The following is a 27,715-nucleotide window of genomic DNA, read 5'->3' as shown; positions in this document are numbered from 1 at the left end:
TAGGATAAGGGGAGAGTAATATCAACTAGTTTAATAGCATCGAATCTTGGTTATCACACAGCATAAGGAGACCCCATGATGTCTAAAAAGTTGTTCGTGTCTGTCCTTGACAGTTGTTATGAATTGTTTGGTGGTATGCCTTGAAGGTGAGAAACAACATTTTGTAACTCTAGAAATGAGGAAACAGGCAGGCAATTGTGATTTTGTATTTTGGATCACTGACTTTGAGAGGAAGAGTCCAGTTTTCTTCTTTTCAGTGGCTTGTTTTGCCTTACTTTGATACATCTGGTACTTGTTTATACAATGCATAATTAATCTATGAAACGCATTGTTGGAAGTTATCCTTGGGCCAAAAGATTAGTAGGATTCATATATAATCTGGAGCCATAGTTACCTCATGGGGCAAAAAATCATTTAGTAGGGATATAAACTTTCACTCTTAAGAGCTTTAATCAACCACTAATGACATGAGTTATGGAGGAAAAACCTTTCCCTGTGGGCAGGGCTTTTTTCCATAATTATTATTTATGGGAATTTTTACACCTTCCTCTGACACCTCTAGAAGAGGCCAGTGTATGAGATGTAATAGTGGACTAGATGAACTGGAACATGCTGCATTCCAGGTGGAAATTTACAGTGGGGGAAGGGATAGCTGGGCAGACCTCCAGCCTGCTGGTTGCAGCAAGCTGCAAACTGGTGAGGTGTGTGCTGCTGTGTCAGGTGATATCACTGAGGCTGCCTGTCTGAGCACCTTCTCAGTTTAGGTCAGAACTCTATTCATCCCCAGACCACTTGAACTGGAAAATTCTTTTAACATTCATATCCAGGTCTTTGCTGGTAATCTTTAGACAGCTGTTTGGGTCAGTCCTTTGTCTGCAGCTTTTTTCAGTTTTTTGCTCCACTAAAGTGGACTTTAGTGGAGCAAAGAGACTTTCAATCCATTTAAAGACTTTCAATCCATTAGCTAGATCAGTCAGTAATTTGTTGTGATAGTAATTCTAATATAGCGTAGTTAGGAGTTGGTTTGGCTTGCACTCCTTTTCACATAACTAAACGAGCAGAAATATATGAAGGTGAGAAGGGTTTACTTGGAAAATGCTCAAGCATCAGGCTTACAGTATGCTTCAGTAGGTTGAAAATTTATTAGAAGTGATGCAAGGCCTTCAGAATTAGTAGAAGCACAGGCAATAAAGATGCTAGGCTTCTTTACCTTAATTGCAAGTTAGATGAAGTTGCAGCAAGGGGCAGATTATGTGTCAGCAGAATATTTGTTCCATCACAAATAGCGATGGGGGGGTGTAGATTCAATTTTGAATCGTTTCATGACTAATGACAACCACCTGTTATACATGCTGAGCATCCATAGATAAAATTATGATTAGAGTTAATTAATGAATTAATTTTGCCGTTATTGTAAATAGAAAAATATATTGCTTAACATAAAGCTAAAAGAAAGGAAGGGAATAAAAACAGGGGCTAGAAAAATGCATGTAAAAATAAGGACAGGCGTACATTTTGTTTTATCTCAACATTTTAGATGCTTTTTGTCTGCTCTTAAACATGTTAAAATTGAGGTCACTCACTATTGTTCTAGACCACTTAATCATTCTACACCAAAGACAAAGTTCTTTTCTAAGCTTTTACTTAGTGTTTTTGTTTTCTTATTTTTACATTTAACAAGAATTTCTAGTCATGGTCATAGCTCACCCTGGACTCAAGGACAAAATTTAAATTTCCCATGCATTCTGAATGGTTGATTTACTAGGCTAGTTCTTGTAAGAATTGAAAGGATCCTTCTTGAACAACTTCCTGTAAAAGTGTTTTGAAATGTTTTCAGTGTGTGAAGAAAGATTGCAAAGTACAGTAAATGTTTCTTAAACTGCTGCTTACTGATCGTGCTACAAAATAGAACTCGCATTTCATTAATTCCTTTTGTGCTTTTAAGGCAAATCGTAAAACTCGCTGTTAAATGTTGGGCACTCCTGTATTTACGGGCTCAAAAGGGCTCTTTTTGTCTTTGCCCTAGTAGTCACTTGAACACAAGAACTTGCAGAAGCAGGGATGACATTTGCTGCAGTAATATGTCAAATAGTTTTGTAATTCTTGCAACACTTTAGAAATAACCATGGGAATGTTTTTTATTAATTTAAGCAAGGTACTAAATAGCCTGACATTAAAATTATGCATCTGATAAACTTTAAATACATGGTTTTCATGGATTTAAATGTAGCATATACTTAAGCATTCTATTGGATCAGGACTGATGTGCTCAGTAGCTTTGGGTTCAAGCTTTGATGGAGTATTTCCCTTTGATGGAGTTTCTCTACAAGAGAAGAAAGCCTGTAACTCCTGAGAGAATCTTAATTGTATTGCAGCAGGTAAAGTATGATGTACCATCTGCCAACTACGTTATAACATGTATGATACCAGACTATAACCCTCTTCAATACTGATATGTAGCAGTTATAACTAGCAAACTTCTGAATATTGTAGACGAATAGAACCTGGAGCATCAGTGTTCGTTGCTTATGGGATCATTCCACAGGTGGAGTAAGGATATGGTAAACTTCTTGCATATGACTCCAGTGAACAAGAATGAGCCACTTACCTATACTTGCTGCTGATGTTCTTCATTTCAATAGCAGATAAATTTTACAAGGCAGTACATAGTTTGCTGTTTTCCTTGTTTCTTTCTTCTCGCTGGATTTCTGTGTCATCCCTACTGCTTTAACTGCTACAAGCAGCAGGCGCCAAAAGTCTTCTGTGTACAACAACATCCTAGAGATCACATGGCATGCTGTTATCCTTCTTTTTCCCCTCTCCTATTTTAACCTGTAAGCAGGTTTTAAACACCAAGTGTGTTTTAAAAAAACCCTTTTCTCCACAGAATGTTTTAAATTAAATGACAGACTAAGTCAGGTATGTAGATAGACTTCTCATCCCTCAAGTTTAGCTGGTTATGCTGCTTTCAGACATGATAAATCCTTGGGAAATTCAGCTAATTTAAAGGATAATGATGTTTCTGTTCAGAATTTGTAAAATTGGCCACTGAGAGGTTTTTTTTCTTTAAAAAAGAAAAAGAAAAAACTCTTTCAGAGAGCATTTTATTAATGAGAATTACAATAGTGGAAAATCTGGTATAGATTAGCGAAGAACAGTAACAGTGTATTCAAATAGAACTGGTTGAATAATTAAATTCCTTTAATAGGTACTGAAATTTAAACCTCTTGATCCCTCTGACGTAAGCATAACTCTTAAAAGTTGTGGAACCTGATTTTAAAAGAGTAATGTGGGAGAGAAATATTGGGATGATGATTAAGGATTTCAGATAGCCTGAGAGAAAATTTATGCAGGAGTAAAACAATAGGCATTCAAATAAAGGGAAAAAAAAAAAAAAAAAAAAAAAAGAAAAACAACCCCCAAACCTGTAGCTATGAAATATAAAAAGAAGCTTTAATAAACTCCTGTTTATATAGATGTGCAGTTTATACCAGCAGTAATGTAGCAACTTGACTGGGATAACCCAATGGCAAGTAAAGGACACTAAAGATTGAAATCTTTAAGGAGCATCATGTTTTCATGATTTTACACTCTTTTTACCTGTTCGTTATTATCTTGTCTGTTTTGACTATACGTTCTTCTGTATGTCTGTTCTGGTCTCCTGTTTTCATGCTGAGAATCACAAAAGGCCCTCATTCTATCCTTTCTTTTGTCATTAATAGAACTTTTTTTCCAATATTGGTTTCAATTTATGAAGTATCTGCACTGTAAATATTTGCCTTTACTTGACTTAGTGAAAAGGAAAATTGTTTACTGAGATTTAAAACAACTGTTAGGAGGATCACATCAAATGGCTGACATGCCAGTTCTGAAGACTTTCTTAAATTGAAAATGAGAAAACAGTTTTGAGAAAGAAGTAGATACCAGTTTATCTGAAGGAGTCACATAATGCTTGGTTGTAATACTTCGTCTGAATGGAACTTGGCTGAAATCAGTCATTCAGAACAACATTTCGGTTGCGGCATAGTACAGTGCAGATTTATACTTCAAAAGTCAAAAAACTGTTTATCTCTAATCCTACTCATTGTAGTGTCAGAGTACTACTGCTGAGGCATGTCTTGCCGCTTTAGATATTCCTAATTAAGACTCTGGACCTGGTTGCTCTCCTAAAATCTTAGGAAAATCTTTCATTGATCTCCATGGAGATAAGATGAAGTGTAATTTGTACCCTTTCATCAACATACCATTTGAAATGCACTGTGAGTATGGTATGACCTTTCTGTTTTTCTGAATAGGAGTAGCATGAAATGGTGAATAAAATTGACACTCAGATTCAAAACTTTTTAGACCTTTTTGGACAGATGATGGCACTTGTCAGCCCTAGGTTTCTAGAGTTCCTGTGAGGATAAACATGTGGGAAAAAATCACTTCTGAAAGAGAGTAGCTGTTTGATTTTTATTGTTATTCATGTAGTATCTTTAAGATTGATAATTAGGGTAAATTACAATGAAAAAATAGTTGTGGTGGACAAAAATAAGTGTTTTGATCAATGTACTGCTTCTCCACTGAAGGTAAGAGACAACAAGAGAGGACTCAAGTAGGCAATGTTAGCCTTTAGAAGGAAAACATTTATGAGTGGACTTCCTTTATTTCTACTAGTGTTGTGGGCAAAGCTGTAAAATTGTAAATTGTAACTTAAAGTCATAATGTTCTGAAAAAACTGTATTTGTTGTGTTGTGTCTTGATTCAGACTTGCAAGCTTTTCTCTGGAATCACAAATAAGAAATCATCCTCTTTTGTTTGTGATCACCTTCTATTAGAGTTAGTATACACCCACCATGTGATTTTAGAAAGTGCACTGTTTGGGAGATAGAAAAAAAAAGTGCTACAGGCTATTTCTGTTATTTGTAGTTGTAGACTGAAAATCGATGAGGATATTCTTTGAAAAGATTCTTAATTTCTAACTTTTGCTTCTGGATAAAGGGTTTCCCATTCCATCTTACAGTTTTAAAGATCAAATCCTGCAATATTTTTCTTGCTCAAGATTGCTTCATGCACGTTGGTCTGCCTGTTCCTGGATTGCTCCCTAGTCTATAACATATGATTATAAGAATACTTAAGTATTGCTTTCATTCATACAATTCCAATTGCTATTCATAGACTGTGAAGTATCCTTCCTTCCATTTCACAAATGGGGAAATGGAACACAGAAAAGTAAGGTGATTTGGGCACAGTTGCACAACAGATAAACAGCAGAACAAAGAACAGACCCCAAGCCTTCTAACTCCAGTTTAGTGCTTTGGCCACTGGACCACCCTGTCTTCATAGGCAGATGTTATCTGATGGAAGTTTCACAGAAATCCAGATGCCGTGGGATAATGTCCTTATATATGAAGACTGTAAAACAAGACCAGTGTTGTCATTTAATAAAAGAGATTATTTCGTAAAGACCAGTTAACACATTTTAAGCAATGACAATGCTGATGTTTCCCGTTTTTCAGAGATTAAGATGGGCTGAACGATGGAGGGTTTCCCGTGGTAAAAGTACTGCTGTAAATGTTTCTTCTGGTAATGTAATTAGGAAGTATTGGCTGCAGTTAATGTAACTTAAACAAAACATGTTGTTCTCGGCAAACTTGTTAAACAGGCATAGCCTTGTCTAAAAAGAAAACAGGGTCATATACTGTTTCCATGGAAACTCAGTTAAAATGCTGATTTGTGGACATCGTAATCAGTACCGCAATCTAATCTGATTGAATTACATGAAAAAGAGTCTTAATTATGAAGTCAGCACAGTGTAAAAGTATCTCTACACATGCAGAAGGCATAAGCTTCCATCCTTATAGATGCTTTCTAACTACACATAAAAGCAGGGAATAAAGCAGGGAAATTTGTGGGGGACCCTTCTCTTTTTCCTTCTGCGGTCAGTTGTACCATTTTTAATACAAAAATCAAGATCAGAATTTAACATAAATCTGTTTAAATATACTTTATTGAAATTGGTTATAGCATCTCTAATGTGTGTGTGTGATTTTTTTTTTTAATGAAAGAACAAGGGCTTTTCCTTTAGGGTAGGGCATATCAGCTCTGTACTCTGAAAGAATGGAGAAGATAATCTTTGCTTCCCTTATAGACATGCTGAGAAGATTTATTAATTCTGAAGAGTATTCAGGTATCCTTCTTTGTAAAATAGCAGCAAAATGCAGAGTTGATTGAATTTGACTCTATTAGAAAATTAAATGTGCTTTATAAAGTGTGTTATAGCAACATTTCCAATAAAATCTTTGTAATTTAGAAATGTCCACATTTTGGGAAGTGGTATTTCAAAGTTATTTTGATGCCTAGGAATACAGTAGATACTTCGGAATAACAACCTAATGTTTACTGATTGCAGTGTTAAATAAGTGCTTCTGGAAAAACCATCAGTATCAATCTACCTTTGGTATATGCCTTAACAGCTATAAATATTTTGCTTTTGGAAGGCTAACTTTCTTTGTAAGCCAGTAGTAGGTTTGCCTTTATATGACAACATAATTTCTGAAAATTCTTGTCAAAAGTCCTTTTTTGAGTGGAGACTTGAGGACTTTTTGCATTCTCCAGAGCTCCATTCTGGAAGGTGCTAAGTATTCTTATCATATGCTGGGCATCCCTTAACTCTCACAGACTTCAACGAGCACTAGCAGTGTTCAACACCTTTCAGGCAGAAGCCCCAGCTGAATTTTCACCTATCTTGCAACTTAGTAGAAAATAGAAGCTATTTAGTGAGATAAATCCTTAGTTTAATTGAATATCAAAGACAGCTACCTTTCAGCAAAACCTTCCTGATTTATTTTAAAGCTGTTCCATTAAAGAGGATTACAGCTGGTATCCATGATATTGATTTCCCTCAAAAATTATTAATTTATACTTATAAAACGTGCTTTATTGTTCTATTGACAGCTAAATCCTACTAATCATTAGGGTTTAAATTGTAATATACTACTTGTTGAAGCATCTGGATAATGGTTTATGTGATGTAAGTATAGTACATTCGTAATTCTATTGTGGAAGTCATGTCAGCACTTACACTATTTCCAGAAGTTAATAACTCATCCAGAGAAGTTCACTTACGATCATAACTTGGCACACAGATCTCAGGCAATGATGACATTTTATTAAGAAATTTTAAAAATCTGTCAGTGTCTTTTAATTTTATCAGTCTCAACATTTTTAAAAAGCCTTCTTTCTTGTTGTTTTCTTGGAGTATCCATTCAAAACATTTATTAATTGTGTATTTGGCCATGAATTAGTCAACACATTGTTCTTTGTGTTTGTGGCATTGAGGAGGTAATTTCAACTTTGTCTAAAGAAGCAAATAAACTCTTGGCTAATTTTCAGCAATATGAAGACCTCTCTCAATTCATGGATATTGACAAGATTAGACCTAAGCAAACATTTCTGCTGAAGAGTATTCAGGCTTATGTAGCAATTCTGAAGATGTTAATTTGTTATTTTTCCTGAAATGTGGTAAGTAGACAAGTAAAACAGAAGGCTGTCCTTCTGTACCTCAATGCCAGACCTGTTGGCTGCACATTAGCTGTTTTCCAGTTCACACACTTGAACTTCTTCAGGTTAAATAAAGCAAAAGATAAATTATTTTCCCCAGTATAGGTTATTCCTCAGAGGTATAATTAACATTTCCTGACAGGGTTTCAAAATGGTGGCAATAAAGTGTTCTCATGAAATAAACGTAAGTAAATGTTAAAATGTTCAGATTATAGCCAATGTTAATCCATGGTTTAGAAACTGAATAAACTTTGAAGTGAGATATTTACATGTAATATACTGAATACATCTTGAAAGATTATATTTCTTTTCTTTCACACATACAAAGTAGGAGAATACAAAAAAAACCCCACTTATATTTCAGTATACTTCAAAATCTTTCAGTGTTATGAATCTAAGATTACTTTCCATTCCTGACGTGGTTTAAATGCCTGGTTCAGGATATTCCAAGAATGCTAGTTTACAGCTCAAATAATACCTCCTATTTTTGTTGAGCAAATAGGCAGCTGTGTTCTTTTCTGCACAGAGATTCAATAAAAATGCATGTTTGATCCAAAAATGAAAAAACAAGCAAAGAAAGCTGCTTTTGCAGTTGATACTGTTCACGGAAAAGTATAATGTCTGTACCTTTTGCTATTACTGTCTTTTAATTGTTCAGTAAAAGATGCAAACATAGATCAGGAGAGTTGCAAATCCACCAGTGCTATTTTCTTTTTATTTGCAACCACAGAATACTGTGGAATTACTCATCTATTTCAAACACATAAAAAAGTTTGCACTGAGTCTTCTGGGCACATTTTTTTGTACCTTTCTAAAACTACAGATTACCACCATGTAGTTAAACAGCAAAAACATGGTTAAATAAAGTAGTGATCTCAGGAAAATAAAAGCATGAAAACTATTCTGGAACATTACAGTAAATGGTTGACTTTTGAAACATCCAATAGGTATTGTGTTGAAACTCTGGAGAGTTGTATTTATGATGAGGTGTTTCTGATGTATTATTTGACTTCAAATAGCATTACTCATTTTTAAGAATTCAAAGTAATTTACTAATCACGGTAGAGAACAAACAGTTTGTAGAGAATGTCATTATTATAACTCAGTTAATAAGAGATCCAAGACTTATTTCCAAATTATGTGATTTGATAAAATGTTGGTGTTTTCTCACTCAGTGTCCTAAGTCTGGTTTGACTAATGAGATTTCATATATTCACAGACTTTGTATGCATGCAAGTACCCATGATGATAACTGGATAGAGCAAGCAGTTGGTAGTGAGTCTATTCTGGAGGCAGGAAGAATTGAATTCTGTAAGTCTCTTCCCTCCATGCTAAGATTGGTAGCAGTAGGATCTCCATGTCGGCTTCTAGGTCAGTGCTAGGATAGAAGGAATTGAACTGACTTGGGAGAAACTGGGCAGAGACCTCATGAGTTCTTTTTGCAGTGGATGCTATAACATTTATCTTTAATGTCTCATCCAAAGTATTCTGTGCCTGGCAGTAGGACAACTTGTAGCCATTCTGCTATGATAGCATTTCAGTTTGGGAGGGATAAACCTCTTTGGAAGTAATTTCTGAAATCAGCCTTTCTCACAATGCTGAGATATGTAGATATGGACTTTTTTTTTTTTTTGTCAGCATGATTAGGTAGTAGCCAGCATTGACTATGAAAAAACCAAAATACTATCAAGGTTTGAATGTGTTGTATTTTAGTTGCAAGTGGAAGCAGAAAGTCTGACATCTTCTAAGAGAATCTGGTCGCAATATCCAAGGGTTTGGGTAAGTGTCCTAATTTCTGGGTGTTTGTCTGAACTTTGAGCCTCTTAGGGTTCATTAATTGCAAACTTGCAAACAACAGCCTTTTGGCTGAGATGTGAAAGGTATACTGGCTAAGCTACTCTAAGCTAGGACCTCAGCTGTAAGAAGCAAGGCTTTTTTTGAGAACTTCACAAGTCATGGATCCTCCCTTAAGATTTATAAATGTGCTTAGAAATACATGCTGTTATTTTTCGTTTCAGTCACGGGATGTACTTGAATATTGCCAAGATATGAGCAAGAAAACCCTATAAAACTAAAAAATGGTTAGGGAGTTATTTAAAATACCACCACTGCTTCATTATTTTAGTGTTACTGTGGTCAGGTTTCAGTCTTCACATGCTTTCTGTGCCATCAGATTTCAGAAATATTTGTCAGACTAGTGGCCATGCAGGGGGATGTTGAAAGAAAGCTGAAAGCTCATAGGAACTCCTTATAAAAATTCTGCCACCAGTACAGTTTTCCTTATGATGGTGCTTGTCTTCTTTCAGCATGCTACTGGAGCATTCCTGAGGCTAATAAAAATACTGCCCAAGTCACTTTTTTTTCTTCCTCTCTTTTTTTAGTAATGGAATGAACCAGGTGTCAGTAGGTGTCAGGTATTTTCTAAAAGTCACAGGGAGGATACTCCAGACACCAGACAGGGCTTAACCATGCCCTGCCTCACCCCCTTCAAATTCTGCAGTCTGAACCCCTATTTTGTACTATCAACATAGTCCTTGTATTTCTCAGGAACAAGATATATATCATTCCGGCAAAGTGCACTTAGTGTAATTTTGCATGCCAAGTGGTTACCTCCCTCCAGGCTTATGGGAGGGTTTTTTTCCCCTTACTTTTTGTGTTGTTTTTTTAAAATTACAAATGGATTCCCAGGTAGCTGTGCTCCTGGTACACAAAGTTTATCACAGGGTAAATGAGTAGATTTCTGTGGGAGCTCTTTGTTAGAGTGTTGGCAGCATATCAGCTACTATCTTGTAAAGTTTGAAATACAGTGTAACTTTCTGAATGGTAATTTACAGATAACCTGTTTCTCTCTAAGCTCCTCAGTGAAGCCTCCTGAAAAGGCAGTGGACTTTCAGTTAACAGCATCTATATTTTTTTATGTGTTCACTCAATTTATATCCTTTTTGTGTTTCCTCCTGCTCCTACTGCTACTTCATTAGTCCTCCAGAAGGAAGATATGTGTCAGGGAGTCAAAGAGAGTCTGGTTTATGATGATGTTCACAGACTGCCCTCCGCAGTTCAGTTTGTCAAGGATTGGCTGCAAACCAAGTCCTTCATCTTTCCCTGGTGGTTTGAGTTTGGATGAACTTCGGCCTCCCAGCAATCATCATCCTGCTCCCCTTTCAGCTTGGCCTGACATCAAGTTCCCAATATCTCCTCCCTTTCTGCTTGAGCTTGGCCTCCAGGAAATACCAGTTGCCACTGCTTTCCCTGTATCTTGGGGGTTTCCATCCAGACGACTGCTTCCACCACTGATTCTGAAAATCTTCTGAAAGAAAATAGCAGATTTAAGGTCCATGAGTAAAGAGGCAGAACTTCAACTTTCCATTGTCCATTTAAGAATTCACTCATTTACATGTTGCATCTTGATAGCTCTGATGAAGGAAGTATTCTTTGTGTTGCTAAAATCTTATGGCATATTATGAAATACAAAAACTCTCTCTCATAACAAACTGATAATTATAAGGGACTTACAAAGGTATGTGTATGTACAGTCATTCCCCTTATTTGATGATAAAAAGATAAAGATAAGATACCAGTAATAATACAAGATTTTTTCCCTGGATATTGTTTAGAATCCAAAAATATGTGATAATTTGCACTTTGATATTTTTTGTATTTTACATGGTATCTAGGTTAATAAAAGACTTCAATCTGTAAATGTTAATGAGGTACTGTAGCGCAAATTTAGGTGGAAAAGGTAGGTGCAAATTTCCAATGGATTTAATATTAAAATAATTGTAAAATATTAAAATAATTTAAGGGTATCTAAATATGCAATAAACACATTGTGGGTTTAGACAAATTTTCATGTCGGAGAAGCTAGAAGAAAAGTTGTAAAGAACATTAGAAATCTTCACTGTGTTAAATAATAAAATGTAAAAAGAAAAACCAACAATAAAACAACATATTGCAGGGGTCAGTTTATAAATAATAATAGTATCTTACCCAAATGCATAACTGGTATTTTATTTTTGCTGGAGCAGGAACTATATTATAAGAAAAACAGAAGAAAGGGCACAACTAGTCAATAGGTTGGCCCATCTTTTTGTCAGTTTTACTCTTTTATCATAGGCTACTTATAACAGGTCATTATGAAGATGGCTAGTATCACCACCAAGTATTGAGGCTGTCCAGCACTTCAATTATAAGCTCATGTTTTCAGTATATTAAAAAAAAAAAAAAACAGACTTAAACATTTCAGCTGAAATTTTTTGTGTTGGATATCTGAATCAGGTTCAGATATTCCAGATAACAAAACTAACATTTTTTCATGTTAAAAGAAAATTCTGGGGATCTTCTGTTTGAGGAGAGGACCTGAAGAAAATGAGCTAGGGTGAGGAGGAGAAGAAGGTATGGGTAGAATGGAAACGATCACTGAGATCGAGAGGGAAACTGAATGAAGTGTGAAGTTTGGAAGGGTGAAACTGCATTTTACTGTGCAAGTAAACTGAAACTGGGATTAGAAGCAGTCTGGGAAGTGCACATTTGATGAATGCTCATTCATAGTTTTTTATATATCCTGCATGTGATGAAAGAATGACTATCACTGGGAATATAGCTATGTTGGATGATATCGGAGCATAACTATATTACTGTAAGAGAGTGCCTGATGGAATGCCTCTAATTTATTAGCTAAGACTTCTTGGAATTGAGAGGAAAAAATCTGTACATTTTCTTTTTAATTACAGTACATAAGACAAGTTTTATAAGTATTTTCAAGGGCATCATCTTTGGTGGTGGGAGTCTTCCATTAATCTGTACTAGATGTACTTTTTGGCAGTTATGGTGTTTATTTCTCAATATTATGTGTTGGTGTGTAATATTAAGTGTCTCCTTCTTTGGCTGAGCTAAAAACTGAAGACAGATTTTGAACTGAAACAGATTTAAAGCATAAGCAAAAGAAGTTCAACTTTTTTTTAAGTAGTTAAAGGTGTTCTGGAATATTTGACAGTTATTAGATATTTTAAAAGATAGTAATAAGAGGTAATATGAGTAGGCATAAAGAAGGGAATCTTAAGGGGAGTCTAACCTTAATACACAAAGGCGATGTAGATTAAAAAAATAATCCTGCTACAAGTCTGTCTCCAAGATTTCTTATTTTGAAGCCAAGTTAAACCTCATTTAAGATAATTCCATCAGAAATAGGAGGCCCAAATGTCCTCAAAATGTTGAGCATCTTTTCTATATGAGAAAGAGTCTTAGTCTATACTGCATTCTGTGGGAGACTTTAAGATATTTTTCTTACCTTGCTGATCTGGTGTTTTTATATAGTGTAACGTTCTATAGTTATTTCACAGAATGGAAATCCTTTTAGCTTTTACTACTTTTTCCTTAATTATGTATTTGGAATCCTTCTGCCAGTTTTATAGGGAGATTCAGCTCCGCTATTGCTTGAAATAAATCTGTCTAATCTATTTTCCTCTTTTATTTTAAGTAGGAGATGATTCTTTTTACTTAGAGACTAAGAGCTCTTGTAATTCTGTGCACAGAAGTAATTTATTGAGGAAGGATTTCCTTACCTTTCTGTCCATTCGCTTAACCATGGAGATCTTGAACACAAGCAATCCTGATCTGTTCTGAGTAGCTATTTGTTTTCCTTCATGTTTGCCTTGATACTAAGCAGCCCTGAGCTCTGTAGCAGTTGAGCACTTCCCAATACTTCTGTCCTCAAAGCATCCCACTAAGAGAGTAAAATATTACCCTCAGCCATAGAATCAATGCGTAAGGAAATTACTTATTCAAATGAATATTACAAATACAAAAAATGGGATTTGCAACATTCATTTGAAATTACACATTTTGTGTTCCATGGAGAAAGAGCCTTAATATGCGTCCGTCAGCTCACATTAGTTGATCTCCTGTATGTCTCTACCTCCAGCCCACCCTCCCCAGTGCCATTACAAAGGAAAGGCAACAGTGAAGACAAAACCTTTTCTCCTCATAGTTACTCATTTTTTCGTGGCTGAAGAAAAATAATTTGTATCCCTTAGCCATTTTAATTGAACCAAATCTGCAAATGTTGATGAATACTTTATAATGTACTTTAAAATGTATATTCCATGTAAAGATTAATTATAGTTTTTGCTGTTTGTGTTTTGTTTTTTAATTAAAAATATGGGTGTTATCTGGATACCTTGCTGAACAATATTTAGAAAAAATTCAGTGCAATTACATGTTTTTTCTCTAACCAATGTGGCAACTCCTGTTGCACCCAGGAGGCTAAACAACAAATTGGTGACATGGGAGATAAAATTCTGAAGTTTCCCTTTTTGCCCACATGTAGCCAGTTTGTAAAACGTAGATTTAAATATAAAGTAGCTTGGAGCACAGATATTTTGTTCTGAAGTTCTGAAATGCTGAAGGACTAGAGATTGCTCAGGAGTATGTATTGGCTCTAACCTTTTGAAGTATATTTGAATAGTTCTTAAGGCATTAAATGACTCAACCAAAAAGTATTCTGTGCTAGTTACAATGTTCTCAAAAAGCTCAGGAGAAAAAAAAACCTGCAAAAATGTTTTAGTATCACCTCAGGAGTTGAAAATAAAATTATTTTCCCATACACTAACACTGCTAATTCTTTTGAATTTAGACGCATTCAAATAAATATTAGCTGAATTGTAGGAAATATTCCTAATTGTCATTTGAATATATTACGTAGGATATAGAATATCTAGAAGTTACTCATTCAGTGACAGGTAAGTTCTTCTGTGGAATTGTGCAAGGAACAAAATGTAAAGAGATTAAAATGGTGAGACTGAAGTCTCACATTAAGATACACCTCTTCGAAGAAAACGTCTATTACTGCTTTCACCATGTTTATGGGAGCTGTGTTTTCACTTCATATCCTGCAACATAGGTACAGATCATAGAATCATTTAGGTTGGAAAAGACCCTTAAGATCATCGAGTCCAACCGTAGATCGAGTCCAACCATCATGTAGCACTTCATTATTTAATAACAAGTAAAAGGATTACAAAACTCTAATTGAGGAAATACTTCACAAGGGAAATATGTAATCTTTTGCGTGTTATACTTAAAATGTTGCTGCTATAACATTGCATTACCTTGACCAGAGCAGAATAAGTTTAAGATTCATTTCTGTTTCACCTCCTTCAGTGGTATTGTACCTCAGAGGTTAGTGATGCAGCTCTTTTAAAAGTTGAGAAATAAACTGAATCTTTTTTGAAAAAAATAAGGAAGACAGTAACTAAATTGATAATGTCTGGACCTTCAGTTTCTACACAAACTACACTACTGCTGAAATCATGGGAATCTGCTCGAGTGGGAGCAAGCCCAGTATTTCTCACTGTCTTTTATTTCCCCTCACAGTCTGTCCAAGAAAGCATCAAAATTCATAGAGCTAATACTCTGAAAACAAAACTGCAGCTGCCTGCCCTCATCTTCATGAAGAGGGATGATCTACGTTTCGTAGAAATTAGTCCCAGTATTTCAATTGTCTTTATACTACAGCATTCCATTGTGCAACTCATTAAAACATGCACATGGAATCTTTTACAGATCAGCTTTCTCGTAATTATTTTGTTACTGTTCCAGATTCTCTCTCATGTGGTAAGTAATTTATACCGGACACTAGAAAATCTTCAGTACATATTCATTTTCTTTTTATTTAAGGAAGATTCTAGGCTATATATTTATCATTTCTCTACAAAACATTTACACTTAAATCTTAGAATCATAAAATAATCTAGATTGGGAGGGATCTGCTGAGGTCATCTAGTCCAACATCCTGGTCAATTTTGTATATACATAGAGCTTCATTATGGGAGAACAATAGTTTTAATTGTTCCTTGATGTTTATTACACATTTATTACTAGTTTACAAGAACAAAAATTACATTTAATCAAAAGTTGCTTTGCCAGGTATTTTGAACAGGCCAGCCATGGCAGATCAAATAATCTCTAAATTACAGAGAGTAATCACTGACATGTAATGGAATATTTTGTATTCTAATATCATTGTTACTGATCTCTACTGGTATTTTGCAGTTTAGATATACTATAGGTCTTAGATAGATGCTATATGTGTTGAATTATAAGCACAAATGAATGAACTTTCATAAACATAGTGGAATAGAACTTTGTGTTCATCCTTCAAAGCTTAATAACTGTTTCTTACAGGTTTAAACCGTAAACTGATGTTTGATAACAACTCGGTTCTTTTACATTATCAGGATAATGAATGTGATAATTTTCTCAAGTTTGGCAACTGCTTCTTTGCTCTGGGTGGTGGTGTCTCTAATAAGAGTGCAAGCTGCAGGGGGTCGATCTTATCAGGACCTTAAATGAACAATATCTAGCCACCGTCCACTCATCTGTGTCTGTTAAGAGCAGCACTACTTCTAACTGATAGAACAAGGCTTTGGGGAACACAGATCTGTGTTTTATTCTAAACCTTGCTATTGTGATTCTCCATATCAGATCTTTGTGTGAACTCTGGTGTTCATTTCCTTTATGCATCTTTTTTCCAGCAATAAAATAAGAATACTAAGGCTTAACCACATTTAGTGAGTATTTTGAGATTCTTTGTTGAGAGGTACTGTATAGTAAGTATAGGTGGTTGAAATTGTTAGTGAGTTGAGTGTGAATGAGTGGGGAACAGAATTTGTATGGCACCTGAGAGTCTAGAGGTTGAGACAAGCATTTTGGAGGGTTTATAAAAATAGTTAAACAGATTTGGAACCTGCTTGGTTATGGAACTATAGAAATCAGTAGGAGCTAATAGCAACTCTGCGTAAACACTTCTGAAAATCTGCATCTTTAAACACTTTTGAAAATCCATTTTTTCAGGAACTCAGCCATTCAAAACAGATTAGCCAGAAGAGGCTGTCATAAAATCACTTGGGGAAAGATGCAGCTCTATGGGTCTATATATCTTAATTCTTTTGTTCCCCAGAAGAAAACACCTAATGACCTCTGAGAAGTGAGGTTGAGTCCTGTCAGGTTACCTTTAAACTGAAAGCTCAGAAACAGTTAAAGATTCACAACACAGATTTAAGAATTTACATTTTTCAGTGCAAAGACAACCATTTCTCACTCCAGATTCTCTTAGATATCATGTTTATTACTCAGAAAACTTGTTCATTCTGTATGTTTTGGAAAAGAAGTCTGATCCTCCATGATCAGAAAGGTATTGATTCCCCCTGATGTCTGCAAAAGATGACATTCTTTGCAGGTTGGAGTCTTAGACCATTAGAGTCAAACCTAGGCCTTAATTCAGCAAGGTACCTATTTGTGTATCTAATGTTGATCATGTGGCTTGATTCAGGGAATTCAACAGGAATGTTTACATGCAGAAAACAAGATTTAAACTTTGCTTGCTGAAATCAAGAAGACTTTTACTGGTATGAATGGTTTTACATTAATTCTTACATGATTAAATGGATTGCTAGAAATGTGGTATGAGATTGACATTTCAAATACTGATATAGCATCCAGAAGCAAATTATTTCCATGTGGAAATTTCCTGAAAATGTGTGTCTTTTGCCTCCATTTCAGAAAAAGCAGGTAGGATGTGGAGATCACCTGCATGCTGGGAATGAATTTAAAGACAAACAACAGATGAAGAAAACATGTGCTGCATAGCTATCAGATAGCATCTTCTCACTGACCATAAAATAAATTACTAGATAATAAAATGTAGCTGGAGAGAATCTCCTCTGGAGCTTATTCAAAACCAGAAATGGATTTCTCTACTTACTCTCTTAAGCAAAGATGTGCCTGAGTTACACATAGCAGAAAACTATAACCTGCTATAATAAGAAAAATGCTTATGTAATTTCACATCCCATTGTATTAGTTCAGTACAGATGTTGTTTCACATACTTTTTCCTACCTGCTAAAACAAAATAAAATATATGCATGACATCAGCATGTGTGGTTTTGCAAAAGCAAGTATCAATAATCTTCAGCACAGGTAGATGGATACATTATCATTCTCTTAGTTTAGGCAGGTGAAACTAGAAGAATCAGCAGCCTTTGGACCTTATGCTAACCACAATGCATTATAGTGTTGTTCAATAGGAACAATGTATTTCTAGTTCTGATAGGAACATCAGACTAGGCTGGAAGAAGGTTTCACTGATATTAGGGAAAACATAATCCCACCTGAGGTTATGAGAAATATATAATTTAAACCAGTAATATTTTGAATCATTAAAAAACTGTCCAGCTATTATCATTAGTATCCTTTTTTTTTATTTGAAAACCAGTAATCTTTGTCAGAGACTTTCATTTGACAGAATTGCACATAATGCTCTTAATTTCAATTTTTTAAAGGAGTTTTAAATGTTTGAAATAGGCTTCTTGTGTTCCACTGTTAATTCATGGATTAAATGACCCAAAACCAAACGATCACTTGAAATGTTAACCAACATTTTCATGGTGTTTCAGCACTTCATGTGTTTCAGCACAAAGTACATAGCATGGGTTTCTACAGCTGTTATATTGGTATCAGTAAAATACGAATTTTAGATAGATGTGAACATATTTATGTTCAGCGTGTGATTCTTTTATGTTAATTATGGAGACATATGCCATTTCGATGATGTTTGCCTTGTGTATTCTTCACATTATATTAGCAATGTCTTCATGTTTAACCAAATTGTAAATGGTTTAAAATATGATTGTGTGGTTTCTTCAATTTAATTAGTTGTGGTTTTTTATTTTACGGCTTATTTTCCCTTTTTATTATAAGGCTGGTTTTCCTTCTGTTTAATCTTAAATAATCATTTTGAAGGAATTAAATATGCTGGTTTTATTTTATTTATGTCTTTCCCAGCTGTAGGTATCCAGATGAAACTTGAATTTTTCCAACGGAAATTTTGGACTGCAAGCAGACAGGTATATTTTAAGTTGAAATTTTCTTTGTCATTGAATCCACAACAGCTTTCTAACTGTCCAGATGATGATCTGCAATCTTTTTGCCACAAGCAAAGCTACTGTAAAGAAACGATGTACTTGAAATATATAGTGGTCAAAAATGGTTGCTTGATCCCATATTTATGGAAGCAAGTAGATAGATTATTAATTTTAGGCTGCTGTACATAAGGAGTTACTTTTTGGCCTGACACGTGACTTCTCCCTTAGAAAAAGTGGAAACAGTAAACCAAACTGTGATATATATTCGTTTTCAGTGACAGCAGAATGATGCCTCTCACATACTTAGGACCTATCTTCTAATGTTCAGTAACTGAAGTATCACATAGATTAATTAACTAACTAGATTACTGAATCATGGTTGGCATTCATAGTCTTTAATAAACTGTAGCTAAAATGTTCAGGTTGTAGAATTTGTACTCATTGAAGAGGATAATCATGTACTTTCTAAAGATTAGGAGATGCCATCCCTACTTTGAGAATAGATTGGAATTGTGGTGTTTCAGAAATTAACCCCTAAAATGCAGGTCCTACCCCACCCCTATTGGAAAATCATGTATTCTTGTCTGTGAACGGTCTCCAAGCTTCTAACACATGGAGGAGATTATGGTGTTTAAAACAGTTGAAATTTTTACAATGCAAATGAACCCTTTCTCTGCAGACAGGAACAGAACAGGATAGGCGATCAGATTTAAAACTTTTCTATTCATTTTTAGGACAATTTCTGTGAGATAAAAATGTAATCAATATCAAAATATTTATAATTGTGGTCACATGGATTTTTAAAATGTCATATTTTGTAATAAACCAGAAATAAAAATATTTTACTGATTTTTTTATATCATCTCTAGTGTGCATCTCTTGATGGCAGATGTGCTATAAGTTGTGATGATGAAGTAAGTATTTAATAGATTTATTTTTTTTTTCATTTATACCTCTACTGCAGTAGGACATAAGGTTGATGAATTTAGTTGAACATTCCATTGTATATGATAATCTCCTAGTGTTATTTGAAATTACCTTCTAGATATTACACTATTTAGATAGTGAGACTTTTTTTATGACTGCTTACAACCATCTGTTTAATAACAAGGGTGACACTGATACCTCAAATATGCGGTGTAATAACTCGTGCATTGTGAATCCAGTTTTGGAAATGATTTGAAGCTGTTCTAAGGCATTTTTTTTCTTTATTGTTCATCTTAGAAGCTAATTTCTGATGTTCACGCTAGAAGTAGACATAAATTCAGAGTTGAATCTGTGCAGAACTAGTACATTAATAGCACTTCAGAAGTAAAAAAAAGAAGTAACCTTAGTCAGTTTGGCTTAATGAAGTCACCAAAGTAGCTTTTTATGTAGTTTGATTTGTTAGATAAAAATACTATTTCTAATATCTTATGCATAGATTTTTGCAAATAATTTGTCATCATACCATATGATGTTTTGGTTAAGCAACCAATGTATCACAGGTTAAATGAATTAAAAAGTGGGTAATAAAGCACAGACTATATTGATATATGGGGAGGAATTAGGCATGCAAGATCTAGAAAATCAGAGTTGAGTTTGAGATATTGTATCAGGTATAGTTAGTGATTTGAAAGAAAACAAAGCAATTACTGATAACATCTGTGTGTTACCTCTAAACTGAGTGAATGGAGTGAGGAGATCTGGATCACCTGATAAACTGTGCTTGAACAAGATGTATAAATTTAAGTATGATAAAATGTAAATTCATACACCTGGAAATAAAAACTGCAGGTTGTATTTGTATGATACTTTTCATACAGTGGCCAAAAGAACTATTGCAAAACATACATAAAAGGCAAGAGCCCCGTTTGTCTCTGTAATTCAGGCTAACGCAATGTTTTTGCAATCTTTTTTAAAGTCAGATAACATTTTTTTATACAGTTATAAAGTTTTATTCCATTTTTTATACATGCTTAGTTGATGTCACAAAAGCTGCTATTTGTATGGCCAAGAGTGAGGAGTCAGCACAACATTAGTTTTTACACCCTTTTCAACAAAGCATAAGAATCAATGCTCACAGCAAACCGTGAAAAACTGAGCAATTACCCCCACCATTGCAAACTCTGGTGTTTAAACAATGCCTTCCCATCTCTTTTCTCTGAAGCCATTTCTTATGAATATCTTCAAGTTCTCACAAGTTTGTGTCACTACTTTTTACAATAGGAACCCACATATATTATTTGTGGTATTCCATAAGTCTTCATTTTCTCTTTCTCTGCTGTCTCTTCTTATCTTTCTTACAGTCTTGCCTTACAGGTCTCTTTCTGACTGTCCCAGCATTTGAAATAAACTCCCATTTCTTATCACGGAGGTGCTGCTTGCCCTGTGTTAATGTAATTCCAATGAAATCTTCACATCTTCCACCACCTGAACTGCTGCCCTGACTGTGTTCCTGCCTATACAATGGTTAATTCATTTGAAGTGTGCTCTGTGTTGTATAGCACTGTTTGTTCAGGGCTGTTTAGGGCATAAAAAAATTAATAAGAATGGTTACATAAAGTACTGTGTGACGTTTCTTGTAGTGAAAGTTAGCAGAGTTGGGCTTCCCTGGGGATAGGTAATTCAAAACTTCAAATAACCATAGTAAAAAACAGTTCACAAATGTGTTTGAGGAGTGCTTTCTAACATGTGCCATTATTATATTGGATATTTAGTTGTTCAAGGCAAAAAATGTTACTTTAAATTTTTTATTACTTATATGTAAATTAATTTATAAAAAGTTTAAAAGGTACATCATCAATCCTAGCAATCTCACTTCTAGGATGCTACTTCACAACTTCATATACCATGACATTGAAATGTGTTTTATTGAAAAGTGAGTCCAGGACATAAATGCAGTGATAAGTTTTTTTAAAATGTATGTCTGCTTAATATGAGATTCGGATCACAAAAACCATTCCAGGGAGACAGACACAACTTAAAACATCAGCTGTTATAAGAGTGGAACAGTAGCTTCTTCAGCATACCAAATCAGCAAAACTTACAACGAACTATAATTCATCTACTAGGACCCTAACAGTTGAAGGGTAGAGATAGTAATAAATAATAAAAAATAAAATTTGCAGTAAACAAAACACAAAGGCCTGATGATCATGCCATCTTTGGCAATGAAATGGACCATATAAGTCAACATACCTTTTGCATTTCTAGCTATAACAACATACAGACTCTTCCATTTAAAGCTTGGATCATTGTAATCATTATTCCAAATATGAAGTAATGAAAAACAAAGCAGATTCCAGGTGGGGTGAAAGTACTTACTTATCCCAGATTCCAGGCTGTCGTTTACATGTTAACCAATTCTAAGGTGAGCTCATAATGTTTATTACCCCATTCTCCCAAGAGTGATCAGACATCTATTGAAAAAGGTCTGTAGAACCATTAATTACCTAAATTTTGTGTCCTGGCTTTACTATAGCTTGCTATAGACTTAATGGGCAAGCTTTACCTTGAATTGTTTTCAGCAGCTTTAAATATTTTCGTCAATGGGTTTCCAGTCATAGCCAACCAATTTGAGAAGTATAACTGCAGGTAGTCTGCGTAAAGTGAGTGCTGTATAAAATCTTCTTGTTTAGCCTAAACCACCATGCTTTTGGGATTAAAAACGGGGCAAAGATTACTTCCTTCATTTGAGATAGCCTTTGTGATAGAATAGTAATATTTGTAATTTCTTGTGTAAAACATGCTCCTGCTGCAAAGTGTCTAACTACTTCATCAAAACAAGCATATTATCATTACTGCAAAAATATTTTTGGTCTGCCCTTAGTAAGAAGCAAGGACACGCTGATAAAGATTCCAAGAGGGCACAGCCAGAAACAATCTACTCTTTTTTTATCTCATTGGCAGTTAATAAGTATAGTCATATACTTTGCTAAATATTCATGCAGAACTTCTTTTGCTATTATATCTATATGCAAAGAAAGCCCAAGCAGTTTAAAGTATTTTCAGCTACTTTCACTTGACACCAGCATGAGCCATGTAAGCATATGGAGAAATCTAATAATAGTGTGAACCTTGGCGATTTAGAGATTCCAAACTTTTTTTTAATGACAAAATATACTGTTGATAGGACTCAATCAAATATCACAGCTCCTCTGTTTAGTCTGTTAACGTTCACAGCTATCTTTTCTCAATGGCAAGAAAATATCTGCTGAACAGTTATGGTATAAACTAAAGCATTAAAAAGTATTAAGACGTTAATGCAAATAGACTGGCGCAATAGGCCTACAGAGAATTAGTTGATCAGTTTGTGTGATACTTTTGATTCTAAAATACAGACATCCAATTAATTAGAAATCCTTTTTTTCTTTTGTTATCTTTTTAAAATAGTTTTCAATTTCCCATTTCTTCTTGTTTTCCTGATGCCTCACATTTTATTTTAATGTTCTGTTTCCTTTCTTTTTTGTTTTTCATTTCTTAACTCATATTACATTCCATTACTGTTACTGTATATTGGAGCTGTGAAAAATGCACTTGAACTTGATCAAAGTTACTGTAATTCAAATGTGTTCTCAGACCTCAGTCAACATTCTTGCTGTGTTTATTCTGGACTTCGTGCCTACTCTATTTTACAAGCTCAGGGACTCTCCACCTATGGAACGTTCCCCTTGAAATCTTCACTGAACTTTAACCTTTGGACATAGCTCTGCATAGTTCACTTCCAATACCTGTGAAACATTGTGAATTAAACCTCATTCATACAGCTCTAGTCTATGCACATGCTATTAACCCACGCATTAATCTTGTATCTGAAATCTTCTGTTTGAGATTTGCTAATGTATTGGACAAGTAAATGTACCCCACTGTCCTTTGTCAGTGGAAAATTTAAGTTACAAATGGTTTCTTTAATGTAGTGCTGAATATTGAAAGTTAGTTATCATTCTGCAAGCAGGTGAATGAATGGTCCTGAATGAGTATTTTTCCCTCGTTAATGTTTCTAAAATGGATTGAAATAGAAACCCTCTTATCTTCACATTCCTCCAAAAAGATACAGATTTCACTTACTGCATTATGCTAAAATATTAGTATCTTTTAAAATCGTGAACAGTGCTAGTGAATGACTGCGGCTTAGAGATTTGAGACATGGCCACTAATTCTTAAATCGAGACAGTGTTTTTCCAACTGTGTATAATCCATACACTATGAAATTAAGCCTACACTCTTTCTTGTCCAGCGTAACTACTTTTATTTATTTTCTATACTGTGGAGAAATATTGTTTCTAAAGCACTATCTTTAGATTAATCTTTCATGCATGAGGTCTGCAAATATGTATCCTCAAAAGAGCTCTTTGTTGACTTAGCTCCTCTCCTAATAAAGTTAGTGGGAGGTTTATGATTGACTTTGGGGAGAGCAGTGTTCTGGTGTTACAGTCTACTTCTGAAATTCCATCCTTCGCACACCATTGAGGTTAAGTAGCTGCCTCTTCTGAATGCATTAGCTCTACTCGAGTCTTTGCCAGCATCATCAGCTTTTCACATTGCATTTGCCAATTTTTGGCTTTCTAGCAGATCAAAGGTTGGAAATGAGTTGTTTCAACTTCCTTTTTGACAGGTTTTCTGTCACTGGGGGTGTCTGTAACTTAGGTTCCTCCATTAGAATTAATATCCTGCATTTGTGTTAGGGAATGACATTCATTCTAAACTTTTGGCTGATTTGGGCTGCTTTGATTTTTTAAAAACTTAACTAAGCTAGCATTTCTGCAAATCTCTGCTCTTCAACCACACAGAACCGTACTAATATGTGTCCAGAAAGAGAATCAGACACATCTAAGCATCTCTTGATAAATCACACTGCATTTTCACAATGTCTCGCACAACTACAACTGCATGGAACTGCTTTTTTCTCTAAAACAGCAGCAAGATTTTGCTGGATGTGCAGAGTGTAGCAGAAAACATATTTTATCATGTCTCTGTCCAGCCCATTTGCATCAGGAAAGGTTTTGAATTAAAAGCAAAGCCTTGATGATTCCTATGTTGGAAGCCATCCTATTTTTTTTTTCCACAAATGTCACAGAAAATTCAAGAAACAATGATAAAATGTTTGCTGATGTAGACCAACAATAGAAATACATTAAAGATTTTATGCTGAGGTAGGTACTTGGCAATACTGAAGAGAAACTGAGTTATATCAGGGTTTGAGTTGAACCTTATGTTTAAACTCTGAAATGCAGTAATTAAAACTTTGCCTGTAGCAAGTAATTCACTTGAGGTTAAAATAGCGCATGCATGTATGGAGGGAAGCACTGAATTGGGTTTACCTTGTTTTATACAGTTTATACATCTGACCTACGAAATGCTAACAGTCCTACCTCTAAATCCAGTTCCCAATTAAAAACACAATTTGAAAAGCTTTAGGAGACCTGTGGGGCCTCTTTTGCAGAAGTTTCTGGTCCCATCCCCCAATGAACAAATTAAAAAATACTACCTGGTCCCCTGTTGGTCCTCCAGGCTGACACTGTGTTTTCATTAATACATCATTAAGGTAATGACATTGTGCTGATGTTTTTCTCCAAACACAGGAGAAGCCATCAGGCGCAACAAAGTTCTATGCCTTTGCAAACTTAGTTATAAGGAAAACTTTAAAGAATGGATAATAAAAACACTGACCTTGTTCTTTTTATGTTTGTTTATAATTATCTTGTATCCTCCCTTTCTGTGCACATCTTTGTTTTGTTTCGCATGAAACAAATGCATAAAAAAAGAATCAGATAACATCCCATAAGTTGAGACTACATTCACTTAGAAGTTATGTAAGCCATTATAACAACCTGAAGGCTTTACCTATTTAGAAGTCACTTGGAATTAAAGTAACATTGCTGTATCCTAAAATAAAAAATTAAAATTGTATTTTATTACTTTTCAGACAATCAACTGTTACCTAATAGATAACAATGGATTTATTTTAGTGTCTGAAGACTACAGACAGGTAAGTGAGAGGTTTTTATTCAATCTTCTCATGTAACACATTCATATAAAATTACTTGTTTTTTTAAACAGGCCATTATCTTAAAATGTTAAGGGATTAGTAATGTAAAAAGCAAAAAATTCCTTCGACAAATAATGTAAGTCGTTTCTCACAGGAGCTCAGTTTCTGTCTCCCATTGGGGCAGGGTATACTCTTAAACTCATAAATGTTCTCTTAAAGGGCTTTTTTGCTGCAGAAGCACCTGTCTTCTGTAAGATATTTTTACCCCAAGAAATAAAGATTATCTGTGGCATTTTTGCCACATGAGAAGGTTGGGAAGGGAGGGAGGACACTGGGGACACAGAGCTTTTACATTCAAACTTGAGATAATGAAATTTTACAGAGCTGTTAGCTGGGAAATTTGTTTTCTGAAGTGGGTTACAGTCACTGAAGGATTAAAACTAAGCACTCAGCATCACAACAGAGAGGACGAGGATCATGAGTAATGGGAAGATCATTCAAAACATTAATTTGCTTTGTATTCATGGAAAATTATTGAGAAATGAGTATATAATTGCTCAATCCTGCAAACCTTATGCAGGAACCATCACTATTAACTTTTGCCTGAAAACTGCTGGGATGGTGCCCCAATTATTCCAGAATTGTCTGAAGTTTAATTCCTATTATGTGTTGGGATTGTGAATAGGAATATCCGCACTCCTACTTAGTCCTCAGGTGAATTAAATTTGTTACAACTACGTTGGTTACTGAGAAACAGCTATTGGAAAAAGCTCTGGGTGACTTGTCAGAGAGACTGGAGAGGAGATAAAAAACCCGAAGTAAATGGCAAAAAAGAAGTCAAACTGAGAAGTTTGCTTTTAAATTAAAAGCTTGAATTATTGCAACCTTAAATCTGACACTTCTGAAAGTAAAAAGACCCAGATATTTTTCACCTTAGCACAAAAGTAATTGCATGTTTCCTTGTGATCCCTCTCTCCCTTCCTTCAATTTGTTTGAGACTTTGGAAAGTCTATTAGCACATAATAAACAAGGGAAATACAATTTTTCTGTAACTATTATCCTTGCAATGTGTAATGGAGCACAAACTGTTAAGTATGCTGTACTGTGTCATGCAATAGTCATTCTCCATGAGATGTCTTCTTATATGTAAAACTGAGCACTGAAATTGATTATTTTGTTTCACTTTATTAAATTTATTGCTTCCATCCCTTTAGAATGTCAAGCATGTTCTGAATATAATTCTAGGATGTACCCAAAAAATAACATGAACTAAAGATATAACATTGCGTAAATATTAACCACATTATGTTAGAAGCAGCTGTTTGGGTTTTTTCCCTTCTATGTGTCAAAGCTGTATTTTCTACTTAGTTGAGCAATGACCTAAGAAAAACAGTCATTGTAGAATAATCTTGATAGATTTCAAACTTTTTTTGTCTCATTATTCCCCCTCTTGTTATTATTCACAAGTATTTAATTGTGATTTGTGTTACTGATTTGCTAGTTGATAGTTGGCTACAGCCAATAAATATGATTAGGAAGAGATTTTTCCTTTAGTAGGTTACCTGATACTAGCCATTACATATTCCCATGAAGAATATAGCATGGACAACTGTTTGACCAGAACTAGATTAGAAATGCATTTTGACCTAGTTTTTTAGTTACTATGGATCTAAGCCTAAGGTGGACAGTAAAGTTGTCTCTACGTTTGTATGATGCTATGGTAATATTATGATAATTACAATAGTATATGTTTATTTTTATAAGTGTATGTATGAATACACTCTATTGTGGCTAGAGAAGGGGTAGGGAAGTAGGATGATGCATTGTCAATTACTGACCTGTCTGGCATTGCTTCAGCACTGTTTTTCTGTGGACTTCCCAACAATGACCTAAACTGCTCTAAGAATCTTGTTTGGGGGCAGTGTAATTCATTATCTGAATTGCAGCTAAATCCTAATGTATTAAAAAATAATGATAATCTGGGTGTTAGTGCTTTGGGGGAGAACTAGCATTACAAATGGAGCCTTTGTGGAGAGAACTGTCACTGAAATGTCTTTATAAGACTGAAGCACAACATGATAAATCAGGTTTATTACTATCTAAGGTTATACTAATCATTTATGGTTTGGGCTTTCTGACATTGACTGTCTCTCCAATAGTTAGGATTATCTTTCTTCATCAGTCAGCTAGGGCTACTGAAGCTAGTATTTTTAGTCATATAAACTACAAATGTTCCTCTTGTTTCTAGGAGACTTTACACACCCACATGTTTTGGAAAAT

At 34.8% G+C, this 27,715-nt stretch overlaps 1 protein-coding gene across 1 annotated transcript in view; it reads left to right on the top strand.

Moving 5' to 3' along the window:
- The window catches only part of CACNA2D3 (calcium voltage-gated channel auxiliary subunit alpha2delta 3), a 468,241-nt gene that overhangs the window by 403,101 nt on the left and 37,425 nt on the right, over window positions 1-27,715 (top strand). The window contains exons 28-30 of the mRNA XM_074836249.1: window positions 18,386-18,447; window positions 19,335-19,379; window positions 25,373-25,435. Of these exons, the coding sequence (XP_074692350.1) occupies window positions 18,386-18,447; window positions 19,335-19,379; window positions 25,373-25,435 (170 nt within the window). The remainder of the gene's footprint in view (window positions 1-18,385; window positions 18,448-19,334; window positions 19,380-25,372; window positions 25,436-27,715) is intronic.

Source organism: Strix aluco, chromosome 11 (genome assembly GCF_031877795.1).
Source record: "Strix aluco isolate bStrAlu1 chromosome 11, bStrAlu1.hap1, whole genome shotgun sequence".
NCBI lineage: Eukaryota > Metazoa > Chordata > Aves > Strigiformes > Strigidae > Strix > Strix aluco.
Note: the sequence above shows the minus strand (reverse complement) of the source record. Positions and strands in the feature narration are given on the sequence as shown.